Source organism: Nomascus leucogenys, chromosome 6 (genome assembly GCF_006542625.1).
Source record: "Nomascus leucogenys isolate Asia chromosome 6, Asia_NLE_v1, whole genome shotgun sequence".
Taxonomy (NCBI): Eukaryota; Metazoa; Chordata; class Mammalia; order Primates; family Hylobatidae; genus Nomascus; species Nomascus leucogenys.
Window position 1 is genome coordinate 109,357,863 of NC_044386.1, and position 17,895 is coordinate 109,375,757.

General features: G+C 45.6%; 1 protein-coding gene across 4 annotated transcripts in view; it reads left to right on the forward strand.

The window, feature by feature from the left end:
* The window catches only part of CRTC3 (CREB regulated transcription coactivator 3), a 117,055-nt gene that overhangs the window by 82,113 nt on the left and 17,047 nt on the right, over window positions 1-17,895 (forward strand). For 3 of the 4 annotated variants that reach the window (XM_030815029.1, XM_030815026.1, XM_030815028.1), the window contains exons 7-10: window positions 3,851-3,886; window positions 7,816-7,901; window positions 9,669-9,718; window positions 15,701-15,918. In XM_030815029.1, the coding sequence (XP_030670889.1) occupies window positions 3,851-3,886; window positions 7,816-7,901; window positions 9,669-9,718; window positions 15,701-15,918 (390 nt within the window). The remainder of the gene's footprint in view (window positions 1-3,850; window positions 3,887-7,815; window positions 7,902-9,668; window positions 9,719-15,700; window positions 15,919-17,895) is intronic. The other variant, XM_030815027.1, reaches the window with a different exon arrangement.

Below are 17,895 nucleotides of genomic sequence, written 5' to 3' on the forward strand. Positions count from 1 at the left end.
AGATTTTTATAATTTCTCTTTTTGTTTAATTACTCAGAATCTATAAAGAGGGAATGTTGGCCATTTCCCTGGCAGCATGTGCAGCTTAATGACCATTTCCCACATACATGCAGATAGGGAAGCACAGGACTCTCTGGGACACGTGCCCTGTCCCATAGCCTAGGACTGTCTCCTAACACCCCTCCTATCATCGGGCATGTGGAGGAGGGACTGGGGTGGTCCTCTTCCTTTCAGGGAACAGTCTAGAGCTAAGGGGAGAAGAGTGCGTAATAGTTGTCTTCTCTGCATCCAGGGCTGTAGATGCAGAATATTGCCATCTTTGGGGACCACAATACTCAGCTCCTTAGGGTGGAGGGGGCTTGGCATGCCTTGGACCCGGTGACCTTTCACCTGCCAATAAGCTTTGACCTGCAGAGTTAAGGAGAAGGTTTACAATGCAAAGAACCTTGAAAGATATAAGCCTGTTAATTGCATGGATTGGGTGGGGGTACAGTGGCAGGTACAAGCATCCCAGATCTGAAGAGGGGCAAAAAGAGTGTCACCCGGGGACAGGAGGGCCCAGAATGGGAGGCTGAAACACCAGAGGCCTCCTTTAGGACATGGGTTAAGGGGTCTTCCCCTTGCCTTCTCTTCTACTTAGCAAATCAAGGCTGTGTAGGGAGTTATTTTAGATTTGCCAGGCATGGGAGCACACAGAAGGAACATGGTCTCGGTTCCCTTAGTTAGAAGAGACCAGCCCTCGGTGGCTCTGAGGCTGTGAGGTTTCCTGGAACACAGATGCAGCCTTGGTCATCGCTGTCCCATCCCTGTGGGACTGATAAAATTAGTGTCCTGTTTCCAGATAGCCAGTCACAATTCATTCCTTTTTCTTTTTAACCCTTTATTTGTAGTGCTGTCTTGTGGGTTTTTAATTTAGTAGTAAAAATCCAGGCTTGGATATTTTGATGATATGTTAGCTTGGTGCCAGTGTATCAGTCATTGCCACCACCATCCTTCTGGTCACCGCAGCCCAAACCCTGAGAGTTGCATCTGATTACTCCCATTCCCATGCCCCCACGCCCATTCAGTAGCCAAGTCCTGTTCATTTTATCCTAGCAGCATGTCTCAAATCTGCCTCTGGTTTTCTGTCCTCACTGCCAGTATCCTACTTGCTTCCTGTTTGCCTTGGACTATTGCATTGGTTTTCTACTTGGCCTCCCTGCCTTAAGGCTTTCTCCTTTCAATCCACCTCCTACTCTGTTGCAAGAGCAGTCTCTGAAGCTTAGCTCTGATCATGTCACTTCTCCAACTGAAATCTTCCATCCCCTACATCCTGCCAAATGACCTCCTTCGGTCCAGCCCATCTCCCAGTCCTCCCACCATGTGCTGCAGCCACACTCTTCCATCTTCCTTCTCCTTCTTATCCTTCCCCGGCCACCCCCCACTCTTCTTCCGCCTCCTCCTCCTCCTCCTCTGCCACCGCCTCTGCTGCCGCTGCGACTGCCGCCTCCTCCTCCTCACACTGGGCATCCCCTTCAGCTTCGCTTCCAGTTGTCTAGATCTTCTAGACAACTACAGCAAATCGGTTAGGGACATGAACATTCTAAAGACACACGGGCCAGAGTTCTAGTTCCAGAACTTACTAGCAGTGTGATCTTGGGGATGATAATAGCGCCTACCTCACAGAGTTGCTGTGGGGATCACATGAGATCACCTGTGTAAAGTGCCTGGCACGTGCAAGTGAGCAGTCAGGTTGGCTGTTGGTTATCCTCTTCTTCACCATTATCCTTCAATGAATGGCACCTCAGGTGTGACCTCCTCCATGAAGCCTTCCTTCTGTTCCAGTCTGAGGACAGCATGCACTAATGGGGCTGTCACATGGGGTGTCTGCCAGCCACTCAGGCAGTTTCACATGGTAGACCTCAGTTGAGTCCTCATGTTTCAGGGACAGGTCAGCCTTAGTAATTAAACCTCGAGTGACTGGTGTCTTGATGATGAAGAGATGCTTCAACACGCCATACCAGATTGCTATATAAAACCTAGTGTTTAATTTTTAACAGGATAGTCACTTTTTAGTAATCAGAATGAAGTTCCCTGCCCTTTCTTAATATGAGGGTCTCAGGAAAGCCAGAACAGGAATCCACAACTCCTGTCCTTTTGACGGTGCTGCTAGTAGAGCCACAGCTTTTCTCTCTCCGCACCTCAGTGTTCACCTGTTCACACTGCCTGTCTTTAGATGGGTTAAATGGCTGATTAAGTAAGAATGGGCCAAGGACCTTCTGCAGTAGAGTCTCCTGAGACGATGATGATTAAAAATGTAGGCCGGGCGTGGTGGCTCACACCTGTAATCCCAGCACTTTGGGAGGCTGAGGCAGGCAGATTACCTGAAGTCAGGAGGTTGAGACCAGCCTGGCCATCATGGTGAAACCCCATTTCTACCAAAAAATACAAAAATTAGCCGGGCCTGGTGGCACGTGCCTGTAATCCCAGCTACTGGGGAGGCTGAGGCGGGGGAATCGCTTGAACCCAGGAGGTGGAGGTTGTAGTGAGCCAAGATCACGCCACTGCACTCCAGCCTGGGCAACAAAGTGAGACTCTGTCTCAGAAAAAAAAAAAAAAAAAAATGTAGATTCCTTGGCCGATTCTCACACCTTCTGAATCAAAATCTTTGAGGGTTGGGCCCAAGAATCTGCATTTTAGCAAGCTCACCCAAGGGCTCTTTATGTGCTCTAAAATAAAGCTTTCAGTCACTTACTTAGATACTGGTTCTGTGGGCCTGAAAGAAACTCTGTCTTTGTGTGTCTGCTTCATTTATTGACCTCTTTGTACTCGTGGGGACTCTTCCTGTTGGTCCCACCCCGGGCTCTGTTAAAATGTCATATCTTCTACCTGTGTTACAGAATGTGCTACCATGTTACCCTGATCTGTCTTCTCACCTACACTGTATCACCCCGCCCCACCTAGCACTTAATGCAGAAACTTATTAAATATGGGTTGAGTGAATGGTTATTAGACATTTCATTTAAATTGTATAGACTAATCAGGTTAACCTATAGGTTAACCTTAGCCAAAAATTCATCTAAAATGTAAGTAAGCTATACTTAAAGGCCTAGAACTTAATAATGTATCCTGATTCTGTACTGAAAACTTATTTGGTATATTTGATTGCTCTTAGGGGAATGCTAAGATATTACGTTCTTGGCACGGTTCTTTAGTTTTAGCTTAGAGCAATAGGAAATACTATACTTTGTCATCTGCAGTATAATTTATGGATTAAAAATACTTCATTCAGCCAGAATTTATTCCAAGTCAAAGTTTTAAAACTTTGTGAATAGCTATCTCATGTACCCTTTAAATTAACTTAGACTCCAGATAAATTTTCTTCTTAAAATAACTTCATTGCGTAAGAAATACATATAATATCATACAGCATGGAACTTCGGATTTGCTCCTGTAGACACCCATGGTAAGTATCAAACAGCGATGTAGGCTTTTTGAGTTACCTGCTCTTACCCCCATGATGAAGCATTTGGAAGAGAATTTCTATCTATACTTCTTTACTTTGTGGTTTGAATAGAGATTCTCAGGCTTTGTAAAAATTGTTCTCCTCTCAGGACAGTGACAGTAAGAAAATTTCAGACAGACAGTTTTAAAGGAAAAGAAAAAAGGAACCAAATTTAGTTTCAAATTAGCTATACCTATTTTTAGTATAAATGATAAAGTACCTTAAATGAAAATCAGTGTATCAAAAGTGCCTTAGAATTTTCAAAATTCTATTTCAAATCATAAAGAGTTACTAATTCATAAATTCATGAAAATGAAAGTATCACATTAAAGTGTTTTCTTTTTTTTCTTTTTCCTTTCCCACTAGGTTTCTGTGATGGTGAGAATAATGGACATGGGGAAGGTATGAACTGATTTTACCTACCTGTATCGGAGTGGGATGCTGAGTAGTGGACATAACCTTCCAATAGCTTTACTAATAAATATTCATGTTTTCAGGACTCCCCCAAATGCTGACAACTGCTGACTGGCTTACTTTTCAGAGGGCGTCTAGAAAATTAAGGCTAGCCATGTTCAAGGCCAGGAGAAAGGAAATGTGTGGTTGCATTACAAAGGTTCCTTTTTATCTAGGTCCCCACAGTCACAAGGTTGAGCAAGGAAGCAAAAATTGTAATCACATGAAAATATGAATGAATTGGCCTGGCACAGTGGCTCATGCCTGTAATCCCAGCACTTTGGGAGGCTGAGGCAGGTGGGTCGCTTGAGGTCAGGAGTTCGAGACCAGCCTGACCAACATGGTGAAACCCCGTCTCTACTAAAAATACAAAAATTAGCTGGGCATGGTGGCATGTGCCTGTGGTCCCAGATACTCGGGAGGCTGAGGCAGGAGAATTGCTTGAACACGGGAGGCAGAGGTTACAGTGAGGTGAGATTGTGCCACTGCACTCCAGTCTGGCGACCGAGTGAGACTCTGTCTCAAAAAAAATAAATAAAAATAAATAAATAAAATAAATGAAAGAATTGATCACTTAATTAGTTATTCCAGTAGTCTCTACCCATTTAGAAAGCCTTCATTGACAGATATAAATAAACAATGCCAGGAAAATGCAAATTGGTTGTGAAATGAAAACGCAAACCTTACACAAGATACTGAGTTTCATAAAGCCAATTAAAACATAGTTGGAGATCTATGGAAATGACACTCAAAGCCATTGACAAATGAGGGTCGGACACAGTTCATTTATTTACTCAGTACCAGGGACTGTTTTCTTTTCTCTAAATCTTTATCATCTGGAATTTAATTTTTATAATCTAAAAAGTAAAACTAAATTAGGTCATATGTCACAGAGGTGAGACGCTTGGGGGACATGACGAATGAGGAGCATCTTGCAAGAGGCACAGCTCTCTGTCATCATCCTGCATGCTCCTTTTCTGGGCAAGCCCTTTTAGGCCATGAACAAAATCCCAAAAAGTTACAACATCAATAAACATCTAATCCACTAGAACAGAAATTAATAAATGGCTTGAAGGTTGATTGCATTCCTTCAATGCTTCGAAGAATTCCCAACAAATCTTGGATATGAAAAGGGAATAAAAACAATGAACTCTAAGAAAACAGTCCCCATTAAGGTACTGGAGTCTGCCCCAACCATGTTCTTATAACCAACCTCTTTTGAGAAGTAGTCTTGAGCTGTGTGTGATGCCACTTCACTCAGTCCTTCAAACTTTTCCTAGCATCTGACAGTACCTTTCAGGGCAATTTTTTTTTTTTTTTGGAGACGGAGTCTCGCTCTGTCACCAGGCTGGAATGCAGTGGTGTGACCTCGGCTCACTGCAAACCTCCACCTCCTGGGTTCAAGCGATTCTCCTGCCTCAGCCTCCCGAGTAGCTGGGACTACAAGCACCCACCACCACACCCGGCTAATTTTTTTTTTGTATTTTTAGTAGAGATGGAGTTTTGCCGCGTTGGCCAGGCTGGTCTCAAACTCCTGACCTCAGACGATCCGCCCACTTCAGCTTCCCAAAGTTACAGGCATGAGCTACCACACCCAGCCTTTCTGGGCAATTTTTATTCTTGATCTCCCATTATATTGGTTTATAAAGGCTCTCAAAGCCCATTATCCTTGTTCCCTAGTTTGCTGAGAGCCACCTGTAGCATCAGCATTTACCAGACATTGTTTTAAGCACCCACCAGTAGAGAAGAAAACCAAGGCCCTGCCCTCATGGAACTTATGTTTCTGAAGCAGTTTATATTAATGATTAAGTCAGGTAACATTTGAAGAAAAGAAAATCAACAAGGATGTTGACAAAATATGCTCTTCAAAAGAGAGTGATGTGAATATCAGGATTAAGAGAGATACCTGGGGACACTGACACAGCCTGGCCTGGTTTAGCAGAAATGACTGGTGTCCTAGTGGTACTGGGCAGGTTGCCTGAAGAGCATTGTATCCTCCCCTTACTGTGCTGTCAAATAAGTTAGACCCCTACCCATACTTAATTCATTCTAGGAGTCCACAACTGCATTTATATCATCAGTTTTATTAAATATAAGATAAACTTATTTTAGTTTTTGTTTCAAACTCTTTTCTCAAAATTTACTAGGAAAGTTTGGGCCCTGTTTCACGTGACTTCCTTCTGGGGTCCATTATTCTTGGGTACCCGGCCATCTTGTGTGGGGCTGAGACAGGATAGTCATGACAGACACTGGAACTTCTGTGGCCACTGGAACTCAACAGCATTCCTGGTTCTGAGTAGTCACCAGTGCCCCTAACTTGGAATCCCCTTCCTGACATCAGATCACTTAACTCCTGAGGGCTGGCCCTTGTTTTCTGGTCTCTTTCTGAGAACAAAAAGTATTTACTTGTGGCCGGGCGCGGTGGCTCACACTTGTAATCCCAGCACTTTGGGAGGCCGAGGCGGGCGGATCACGAGGTCAGGAGATCGAGACCATCCTGGCTAACACGGTGAAACCCCGTCTCTACTAAAAATACAAAAAATTAGCCGGGCGTGGTGGCGGGCGCCTGTAGCCCCAGCTACTCTGGAGGCTGAGGCAGGAGAATGGCGCAAACCCGGGAGGCGGAGCTTGCAGTGAGCAGAGATCGTGCCACTGCAGTCCAGCCTGGGCGACAGAGCGAGACTCCGTCTCAAAAAAAAAAAAAAGTATTTACTTGTTCTGTGACCCAACATTCTTGTTTTACCTGGCACGACTGAGAGAGTTAAAGTGGAAAGCCCTAGAATGGTCCCTTTACACAGTTTGTTTCATAGCATTAAAGAGCCAAAAGCAGTTCCGGCAGCTGCCCAGCCTCAGATCCTCTTGGTTGCTGGTTCCTCTTTGTTCCCCACTTCCATCCCACAACCAAGGAGCTTCACTGCCACCATGTCTTCCAGCTAATACTCCTCTTCTCCATACTTTCTCCATTTCATCATTGTTGCGGGTTCTCTCCTCATCCCTCTTCCTCCATTCTCTCCTTTGCCAAGCCTGCAGAGCGCCCCTGCCCTGGCCTCAATCATCTACATTTTACTTCCTACCATTCCCTTGACTCAGCCTACACTCCAGTTGAAAAGAGTTGCTCCACTCTTACCTTCCCCTCTCTTGGAATTCCCTTCTCCTGTGTCTCTAAAGGGCTCGCCCCAATGCCCAGCTCCAAAGCCCTCCTGGCCTCTTCCTCTTCTGCACTTCACCTCTCAGCAGCATCGTACCCTCGGCTCTCTCGGGCTTCCACTCGTTTCTTCCTTCAGTGATTGTTATTTTTGTGTTGCCCTTATCCACTGACTAGATTACACATTCGTGAAAGGTTGAATCCATGTCTTACTCATTTCTGCAACTCCCACAGGAGTGCCCCAAGTGCCTTCCCTAGTAGACGGTCCATAAATAAGTCATTTTTGTGTGTTAAACAAGTCAAACATCTCATTTGTTAAATCAGTTTTTACAAAGATAATTTGTTCAGCCAAAGGTAGGTAGGATGGATGCTTTCTTTTTTTGTTGTTTTTGTTTTTTTGAGATAGGGTCTTGTTCTGTTGCCCAGCCTGGAGTGCAGTGGCACCGTCATGGCTCAGTGCAGCCTCAGCTTCTCAGGCTCAAAGAGACCTCCCACCTCAGCCTCCCGAGTAGCTGGGACTACAGGTGTGAGCCACCACACCCAGCTAATTTTTAAATTTTTTGTAGAGACGGGGTCTCACTATGTTGCCCAGGCTTTTCTCAAACTCCTGGGCTCAAGCGATCCTCCTGCCTCAGCCACATAAAGTGCTAGGATTATAGGCGTGAGCCACTGTGCCCGGCCTGGATTCCTGCCTTCTCATGCAATGACTGTGCTGCTTTTTTTTTCCCTTTAGTAGCATCTTTCCCTGGCCCATTGAAAGAAGAGAATCTGTTAAATGTTCCGAAGCCACTGCCAAAACAACTGTGGGAGACCAAGGAGGTGGGTGAACAGTACTCAGCTATGTTTGTTGTCACTGAATGTTTGTACTTAGAGGTCATCGAAAAATCCTGCAGAGGTGAAAACAAGAGGAACTGGGGGAAAAGGAGAAGATTTGTCTGAGAACAGAGATAAGAATATACAAGGGAAGGATGTTTCAAGTAAAAATTATCGCACTTGTGTCAATGAATTAGTACATTGATCTCTTGGCTTCCTAAGTTTCATATGAATTGACTTATTTAAAAAAAAAAACCCTGCTAAGTCCTCCATATCTTATTTGTTTTGCTAAAAGCTCTGAAACCTGGTTGTAAGTCATAGGCAGATTTTTCTGTTTTTTAGCCAGCACTTTATACCAGTCTCCAGCTTCTGTCCAGAATTACTGGTATACCAGATAGCTCTTTTTAAATCAAGGACATTTGACCTGAGTCCTCCAAGAGTCAGCAGACAAGTCATCTGTTTTACTATGATTTCCATGCACCTTTGAGAATTTGTATCTAAAATTGTGCTAGCTGACCTCCACCTCGGCTGTCTGTAAACCTCATCCACTGTGGAAGAAAGGGGAGGTCCCACGGTACTTGCCTTGGCCTTTCTTCCCAGAGGGAAGCTGTGTTGACTTTGAAAGAAAACAGTTAATCTGTTCCAGCCCTTAAGGATGCTCTATTGCAATTGCTTGTATTGCCTGTGTACTTAACTATCCCCACCTGTTTAGGATCCCTTTGGCCCAGTTCCATTTTCTTCTGCCAAGTCTACCAGAGTCACCATTAGCATTAGTTGTCTTAAAAGGTTTTTTGTAAAAGCAAGATGTATTTGATGTTTAATCATTTGGGAAGTAAAAAAGAGATATGATTTAAAATTTACATATTTAAACACAGGAGAAGCAATCACACTATGTCTTTTGGCTGTGAGAGGCACATGTGGTTGTGGAGGCTTTTATCAGAGGACAACTACGTCTTCTCCACCAAAGAGGGCAGTGGTATGCCCTCCTCCCTGAGTACCAGGGACTGGTCTCTGGAAAGGGATGTTCATCTCCCTTGGTTCTTGTGGATTTGTAATACTCATTCCTGTCCATCTGGAGCTTATATTCTAGTTGAAATAGCTTATTTTCTTCTGACATTCATTTCTTTTTTCACCCTGTTTTTTTCTTTTATTTCATTTCCTCTCAAGCCAATTGGAAAAATAAATGTTTATTTAAAAGCTCTATGTCGTCCAGACCCAGTGGCTCATGCCTGTAATCCCAGCACTTTGGGAGGTCGGGGCGAGTGGATCACCTGAGGTCGGGAGTTTGAGACCAGCCTGGCCAACATGGTGAAACCCCGTCTCTACTAAAAATACAAAAGTTAGCCGAGTGTGGTGGTGCATGTCTGTGATCCCAGCTACTCGGGAGGCTGAGGCAGAAGAATTGCTTGAACCCAGGAAGCGGAGGTTGCAGTTAGCTGAGATCGTGCCACTGCACCCCAGCCTGGACGACAAGAGCGAAACTCCGTTAAAAGCTCTATGTGTAAAACATTGGTCTTTTAATATTAATCCAGAAGGTAAATTGATAAGGCATCAAATTAAGAAAATGTATTAATATTATGCCTCCCTTAGGCCTGGAAGTTTGAGTTTAAAAAAGTCATGCCAAAACCTAAAAGGCTGCTCTGTGAGGACTCTGTTGACACGCGAGCTCTCACTTGCGCCCACTAGAGCCTCAAGATCCTTACGAAGACACTTTTGAAAAACTTGAATTTGGCTTTACAGTGAGTAAGCCCAGCTTTCATTGTCTCTTCTCAGATTCAGTCCCTGTCAGGACGCCCTCGATCCTGTGATGTTGGAGGTGGCAAGTAAGTAATATTCTTTCTGTTCGTGTTTCAGGGACTATCCTGAAGGTTTTTCCCAAAAGGAAAGTCTCACTGCTTTGTTACAGAACTCTCAGAAACGTAACTTGCTATGCATAAATTGAAAGTCAACTGCATTTTCATAAAAACAGCCACTCTCTTTTGATACTCATATTTCATCTGTTTAAAGTAATTAAATTACATAACTATAATAACAAAACTTACATAAGTATGTTTGAGAATCACACAACTGACTCTTGGTAAATACACAACTCTCTGGGTAGAAGCAGCGTCAGAAGCAGAAACGTGCAGGAATCGAGAGGAGCCTACCAGCCCCGAGCTGTGTCAGGCTGTGGGCATCAGTGACATCCTGGCCAGGGGAAAAGGGAAGCATCAGTTCACCTGGCAGCTTGATGGCACAGAAGTTAATTTAGAGAGTTTCTGTGAATGTACTTAATGTCACTGAACTGTACACATAGAAATGGTTAAAATGGTAAATTTTTATGGTATATTTATTTTACCACAATTTAAAAACATAAATGGAAGATAAATATATTTTCCATTTGCAATACAAAAAAGTTTCTATGAAACCATTAATTTGTTAGTGGATTTAATAGTATGCAACTTCACTCCCTAAAAGGTTTGAGACAACTTACAAAAATATATATAGTACAAGCAAATGAAAAAGGAAGTTCATGAGGAAGTTGAGTCTAAGAGAGAACGAGGAGATGAAAGAGATAATGAGGCCCTTGCCTTAACAGAAACTGCCTTGGGAGGGCCGGCTGGTGTGCTACGTGGGATGGTACAGACAGCTGCTGGGGAGGTTCACAGAGAGGACCCCTTGGAACTCGATGGGCTGTGTCCTGAGAGAGCCCCAAGAAGGCTTCCTGGGGCTGTTTATCATAGTGTTCGTGAGAGCAGTCCCACCACTTGGAACCGAAGCCAATTGAGAAACAGCAAGGCTGCAGGGCCAAAATAATGTGGTTTGGAAATGGGATTCTTGCATGATCTGACTTAGTACATACAATCACCAGTGGGTCAGTGGGTGAACTCAATCCACTTCAAGCAATCATTGAATGTGATTTCCCCCAACAGAGCTTCCTGTGAGTATTTCACAGCAGCACATTCAAGGCACTCGCTACTGAGTACCTGGAGCTCAGACATTCTTTTTGGCAGGTTAAACATAAACTCAGGTAATTTGCTGTGCTGCGCCACAGGTTGATGTTCGCTTCAGAAAGTGGGAAAGCCTGCCAGGACACATGCCCAACAAAAGACAGGCCGCCGAGAGGTGCAGGACATTCCCATGGAGGGGGCAAGGTTCTCCTCAAGGGAATCTCCCTCAACCTAGTCTGGTTCAGGGGCTTCCTGGTAAAATGGAAATTTGAAAAAAAAAAAAAAAAAGATTTTCCTCAAGAATCAATTTTGGCTTAACCATCAAATAACCTTCAGGCTCTGAAAGCCTACATTATAGAATTGGGCTGCAGTACTTTAGCCCTCAAGAGTTTTTTGTTGTTGTTTATTTTGTTTGTATTTATTTATTTATTTATTTGAGATGGAGTATTGCTCTGTCACTCAGGCTGGAGTGCAGTGGCATGCTCTTGGCTCACTGCAACCTCCGCCTCCCAGGTTCAAGCGATTCTCCTATCTCAGCCTCCCAAGTAGCTGGAATTACAGACGTGCACCACCATACCTGGCTAATTTTTTTATTTATAGAAAAGACAGGGTTTCACCATATTGGCCAGGCTGGTCTTGAACTCCTGACCTCAGGTAATCCACCCACCTCGGCCTCCCAAAGTGCTAGGATTACAGGCATGAGCCACCATGCCCAGCCTGTTTTGTTTTTAAAGATAGGTTCTTGCTATGTTGGCCAGGTTGGTCTTGAACTCCTGGCCTCAAGTGATCCTCCCAAAGGATCACTTGCCTTGGCCTCCCAAAGCACTGGGATTACAGGTGTGAGCCACCATGCCTGGCCAACCCGGAGAGTTTTAAAGCAGGTGTTTCTTAGGTAGAGAAAGTTGCTTTCTTGCTCTTATGTTACAGATAGAATTCCATTCAGTGACTTCCAGTCATGCAGATATTTATTGCCCCCCTAATTCGTGGCACTGGGTAAAAGAATGAACAAAACAGATCAAGTTCCTGCTTTCGAGGAGCTAATAATCTAGTAGAGCAAGATGGGCAGAAACAAATAAGCAAAGCACGGCGAAAGTCGTGTGTGGGTAAATGCACTGAAGGAGATGCAACTGTGGCAGGTGGACAGGCAGCCACCGGCGGGCATTGAGGAAACCTTTCTGATAGTGTGAAGCGACATGGAGAGGGCTCCAGGCAGCAGGAACAGCAAGTGCAAAGACCCCAAGGCAGGAGTGGGCCTGGAGCTCAAGGAGGCTTGTATTGCTTGGATCTGACGCAGAGAAGATGGGAGTCGTTAGAGGGTCTTGAACTGGGGGGCGCATTACTTTCCTTAGATCAGTGGTGACTCCATTAGGTAGTAACTATATTTGGAAAGGAACCACCTGTATTTCTCCCAGCTGCAGAGGAATTGTGTGAACGTTACTAATGACCTGGTTCACAGTGTTCACATTTTTTCCATCCTTGCTCTGTGCTGTTGGACGCTTCTCCCTGCCGCACCCCTGCTCTCTCTGCCTTCACTCCCACCTGATCACCCATGGACATTTCTTCTCAGAAAGCCCATCTGCTCTCACGTTGAGGGCTCTGAGGTCTCAATTTTATTTTTCTAGTCCTTGACCTTTAACCCTATAAACAGTTCCATACTTCCAGCCATCTAAAGGACAAAATTCAGGCCAGGCACAGTGGCTCATGCCTGTAATCGCAGCACTTTGGGAGGCTGAGGCAGGCCGATCACTTGAGGTCAGGAGTTTGAGACCAGCCTGACCAACATGGTGAAACCCTGTCTCTACTAAAAATACAAAAATTCACTGGATATGGTAGTACACGCCTGTAATCCCAGCTACTCGGGAGGCTGAGGCAGTAGAATTGTTTGAACCCGGGAGGCAGAGGTTGCAGTGAGCCAAGATCGCACCACTGCACTCCAGCCTGGGCGACAGAGCAAGACTCCGTCTCAAAAAAAAACACAAAATAAAAAGAAAATTTATATTCAGTTTTTCTACAACCAAAATGATCCTTCTTCCTCACCATCCAGTTGGACACCTCTCCTGCTGCCTCATTTCTTTCCAAGACTCCACAGTTCACCCAGTCCTACTTCTACCAAGAAAAGTGAGGCGAGGCTGGCAGGAGTGAGTGCTCAGCTCTCTTCTGCCACTGATTCCCCCGTCACCACCCTTCTCTAGTCCTAGGGACACAGGGGTCCCTCCTAATCAGGCTGGCCACTTTACCACTCCCTGGCCCTCCTCCCACTGGATTTGTGGAGGCCTTTCTCTGCTGATTAACTTTCCCTCATTTCCAGAATTCTCAGCCATGCGTTTTGAAACCATACTTACTCTCAAGTGTTCCTTACTGCTTACCCATCCTCAACCCACCATGCCCTGGCTTCCACCTCTGATATTCAGTGGAAACTTGAGAATGTCAGTTGCCTCCTGTACGTAACTGAGAGAGAAATATCCCTGCTGCATGTCTTCCTATTCAGCAAAAACTCAAAGCCAAAATAGAATTCGTGATCTCATCTGTACCCCTGCCCTCATTCCCAATCTGCTCCCATCTTCAGTGTCCCCTGTCTCAGTGAGAGGCTCCACCAGTCCCCAGGCCAAAGGCCCCAGAGTTGTTCTTGAGTCCTACTTCCCTGTCTCTAGAGTCCACCCTGCCTCTCCCTCCCTGCGCTCGTGGCCTCCTGCTGGACCGTTCAGCAGAGTCACAGCGTGCCTCTCCACCTCCAGCTCTGCTCCTTGCACCCCAGGACCCCTTCCCCAAGTCTGTTAGCCATGCTGTCCGAAGAAAAGCTGATACCTCTCCCCTACCACACTGCCCACCCCGCTTCCAGCCTTCCACTGGCGTCATGTCATCCTCTCATCAGTCCCAGTCTTGGTTGCTCTCTGCCTGCTTTTCCAGTTCCATCTCCCAGCACTAACCAGCCCTCCTAAACTCAACCCTCCCGTGGTCTGAATCCTCACAGTTCTGAGGGCACACTGTGTGGTGTCACACCTCCCTGCTTTTGCCCATGCTGTGAGCTTTGCCTGAAATCTTTTTCCTGACTAGATCACCTGAATTCTTTAGCCTTTAAACTCAGCTCAGATGTCCTCCAAGGAAACCTCCTCAGGCCGCTGGGCTTCCCTCCACATGGCCTCCCTCCGGGCTCTATCATCACTGCACTACTGAATTGTATTATGTTGCCAGTTATATTCCTTATGGCTCAGTCTCTTGAAGCCCAGATGCCAGTGGCTGGCCCCTGGGAGGTGCTCTCCTGATGCGTGCAGGAGGGAATGAAGTGTCCTCAGGATTCATGACTTCCCCCTGCTCCTGGCTGGTGGCACCTTCTCCCACATTCTCCTCCGCTTCACCCTCACTGCTCTTTTCCTAGGTCACCCCTGGACCACTGCAGGTGGTCCTTCTGATTGGTTCTCCCTGCCTCTGCTTCTGCCTCCGGAGGCCATCCTCCACACTGGAACCGCAGTGACATTTCTGAAATGCCATTCTCCAGCTTAACCTGGCCTCCCTCTTTCCACAGTCCCTGATCCAGACTCCTGAACAGCACATCCTTTCCCTCCTGCCTCTCCCTCCCCATCTGCCACCCTCCCTCCCCACCCTCTGCCCTGACACCTGACACCTCAGCCATGCCCAGCTACTCTTAATTCCACGCACACACTGTGTCACATCCATAGCAAACCCGTCCCCTCTACAGCCCATCCTGACATGGACAACTCCTGCTTTTGTGCTCTCGGTGTCACTTGTATGCACTGGTTACACGCACCCCTTCTCAAACCCAGCATAGCGTGCTTCCTGCCATGTTGCAGTTACTTGCTTTCCCAGGCTGTCTCTCCTGCCCATCTGTGAATTCCAAGAACAAGGTCCTCTCAGACCTGGCTAGCAGGCCCCGCCCTTGAGAGGGCTTCATTCCCAAAGGGAACATACCACCAGTGTACACCCACTAGGCCTGGGGGGTGGCTAGAGAGTCAGCAGGATGTGGACAGAGTTTGGCCACACAGGCTGGGATAGCTATGTGCGAACTGCAGTGCAGAACAGAACTAGGGGGAAGAGAAGGGGATGTGGACTGAGGGCCGAGCTGTCTCTCCCTGTGCATTCTGGCACAGAACTCCAAGAAGTCTGAGAATTCTACATGTAAATCTGGCCTCGCAGGCTATTATGAAGGTATAATATGTCAGGATAGACACATAGAACAAAGTTCATGTAAGGGTTTGTTCATTTGATTTATAACTTTTAAAAATTGAAACAGATGGTATGCAGGCCTTTTATACTCTTGCTCCAGGCCTGTACATTTCAGGAGCAGGCCTGACCCCGGACACACTCGCCCTGCTTGTTCATCATGGTGCCACCAACACGCGGCCCGCTGCCTGGCACACAGTGGCTAGCCTACAGATTGTGATGAATGAATGGCAACATCTCTTTGTCACTTTAAAGTTTATGAAGACTGTAATTTTAAAAATATATCTTGGAAGGTATATTGGAAGGTAGCTAGTTACTCAGAGATACTTTTTCTGGTAGCAAAGATAACTTAAAAATCTAGCAAAAAGAACTACATAAATAGAGAGCAGTGCCTCACATTTTATAGAGTGGTTTATAATTTTCAGAATACTTTTGCATCCATAATCTAATCTGGTCTTGACTATTCTAGACCCTAATCTAGTATTCCTGTAATGTGGGCACAGGTAGTCGGTGAGGATGTGTGTTTCGGAGAGGTTAAGCCGAGCACCCGTGTTCTCCGAATCAGAGAGGCCGCACCAGGACCTCGGTCTTTTGTAGCCACTGCTCTTATTTGACAAGGAAAAGGTTTCAGCCATGTTTGGTTTCCCAACAGCCAAATACATTGTAGAAAGTCATTCTTAATCTTTCTTTTTTCAGTGCTTTTCCACATAATGGTCAAAACCTAGGCCTCTCACCCTTTTTGGGGACCTTGAACACTGGAGGGTCATTGCCAGATCTAACTAACCTCCACTACTCGACGCCGCTGCCAGCCTCCCTGGACGCCACTGACCACCTCTTTGGTAGTATGAGTGTGGGGAATAGTATGAACAACATCCCAGCTGCTGTGACCCACCTGGGTATAAGAAGCTCCTCTGGTGAGTATCTCCTGCTTAGCAGTGACCTGGTGGCTTAATCATAGGTGGTCCCCACCCATGTGGCCTGTTCAGTGAATCATTGAATGAGAATGACTGCATCTCAGTTAGAGATGATAATGTACCTTCTTGTATCTCCTGACCCTGCGGACATTTTTCTTGGATGTTTCTGTTTCTCCTGGGTTGATGAATTTGGGGCAGCTCTGCTGAACCTCATTCCTTATCATCCTCACTCACTCCTCTATCCAGGGACTTGGGAATAAGACATGGGAGCCAAGAAATAAGCATCCGCTCTGTGTTGGCTGAACAGTGTTAGTGGCTCTCATCAACATATGAGAGTTTATAATTTAGGCCATCTCTCTGGATTCCTCCCATTTTCCGTTAGATTTCTAAAGGCAATATTTTGCATTTTAGAAAATTTACAGTGGATATGGGGAAAATATTTATACTTAATATCTGTGTATGAAGTAGAAATCCCCCACAGTTCCAGTTAAAGATGCAGCATTAGCTATACAAAGATGCTACCTATAACGGGACTTGGATGTTACTCTATGGGTTTGATTGTCCACAGCTCAGACCCCGTATTGAAATTATGACTACATTTGTCTGAAGCCTGATACTCTTTTTTTTTTTTTTTTGAGATGGGATCTTACTCTGTCACCCAGGCTAGAGTGCAATGGCACAATCGCAGCTTGCTGCAACCTCCGCTTCCCAGGTTCAAGCAATTCTCCTGCCTCAGCCTCCAGGGTAGCTGGGATTACAGGCATGTGTCACAATGCCTAGCTAATCGTTTTTGTATTTTTAGTAGAGACAGGGTTTCACCATGTTAGCCAGGCTGGTCTCGAACTCCTGACTTCAAGTGATCCGCCCGCCTTGGCCTCCCAAAGTGCTGGGATTACAGGTGTGAGCCACCACTGACATACCCTTTTCAATGTCTAGGGCAGGTGATAATCCTCTTACTCCCAGTGGTGCAGTACAGCCCCTGGCCGTTAACAGTCCTACCCAGAATTGTGCTGTGGAGCATTTCATTTGGAAGGGATGCTCAGTGATGGTCTCCAGGTGAAAGGAGTGTTTGCTGCCTTTCACTCTGAGACTCATCCATGCAAATCAGAACTCACCACCCAAATGAGAGTGGTCCCCTTCAAGGGGGGTCACCTAGAAGTTTCTCTAATGATTGCAGTGATGCTGCCTGGTGCAACACAATCTTAGGTTTGAAGAATTGATTTCAGAGAACACCTTTATTTTTGTTTTTTGGGTGTTTTGGGTCATTTTAGTATCCTTAATAGTAGCAAGTTTTTTCATCGACTGAGTCTCAGTTTTGATATTTATACATTTGCTTCATAGGAGAAATTTGATATTTGCTTCACAGGAGAAACTCCCAAATCTTTATGCCCAGATTCAGAGTCTGGGCAATTCACCTTTTGGGTGAATCCTCAATGTATGAAGATATCTAGGGTCCCAGAAGTAAAGCAGCATCAGCACATAGCTCCTTTGGGTCTCAGGGAAGCTGGCATTTTCTAGTACAGCCTTTGACACTTTGCTTCAAGCTGAAGATCTTATGTTTAGTCACTGGTTGTCTTCTCAAAAAAGCATTATTTTATCCAGAACATGTCAGAACCAATGTCAGGTTTCTGTATTTCTTTTTTTTTTTTTTTCTTTTTGAGTTAGACTCTTGCTGTGTCGCCCAGGCTGGAGTGCAGTGGCACCATCTCGGCTCACTGCAAGCTCTGCCTCTCAGGTTCACGCCATTCTCCTGCCTCAACCTCCCCAGTAGCTGGGACTACAGGCACCCGCCACCACACCCGGCAAATTTTTTTTGTATTTTTTTTTTTTTAGTAGAGATGGGGTTTCACCATGTTAGCCAGGATGGTCTCGATCTCCTGACCTCGTGATCCGCCTGCCTCGGCCTCCCAAAGTGCCGGGATTACAGGTGTGAGCCACCACACCCAGCCAGCAAAATTATTTTCAAAAATTTTAGGC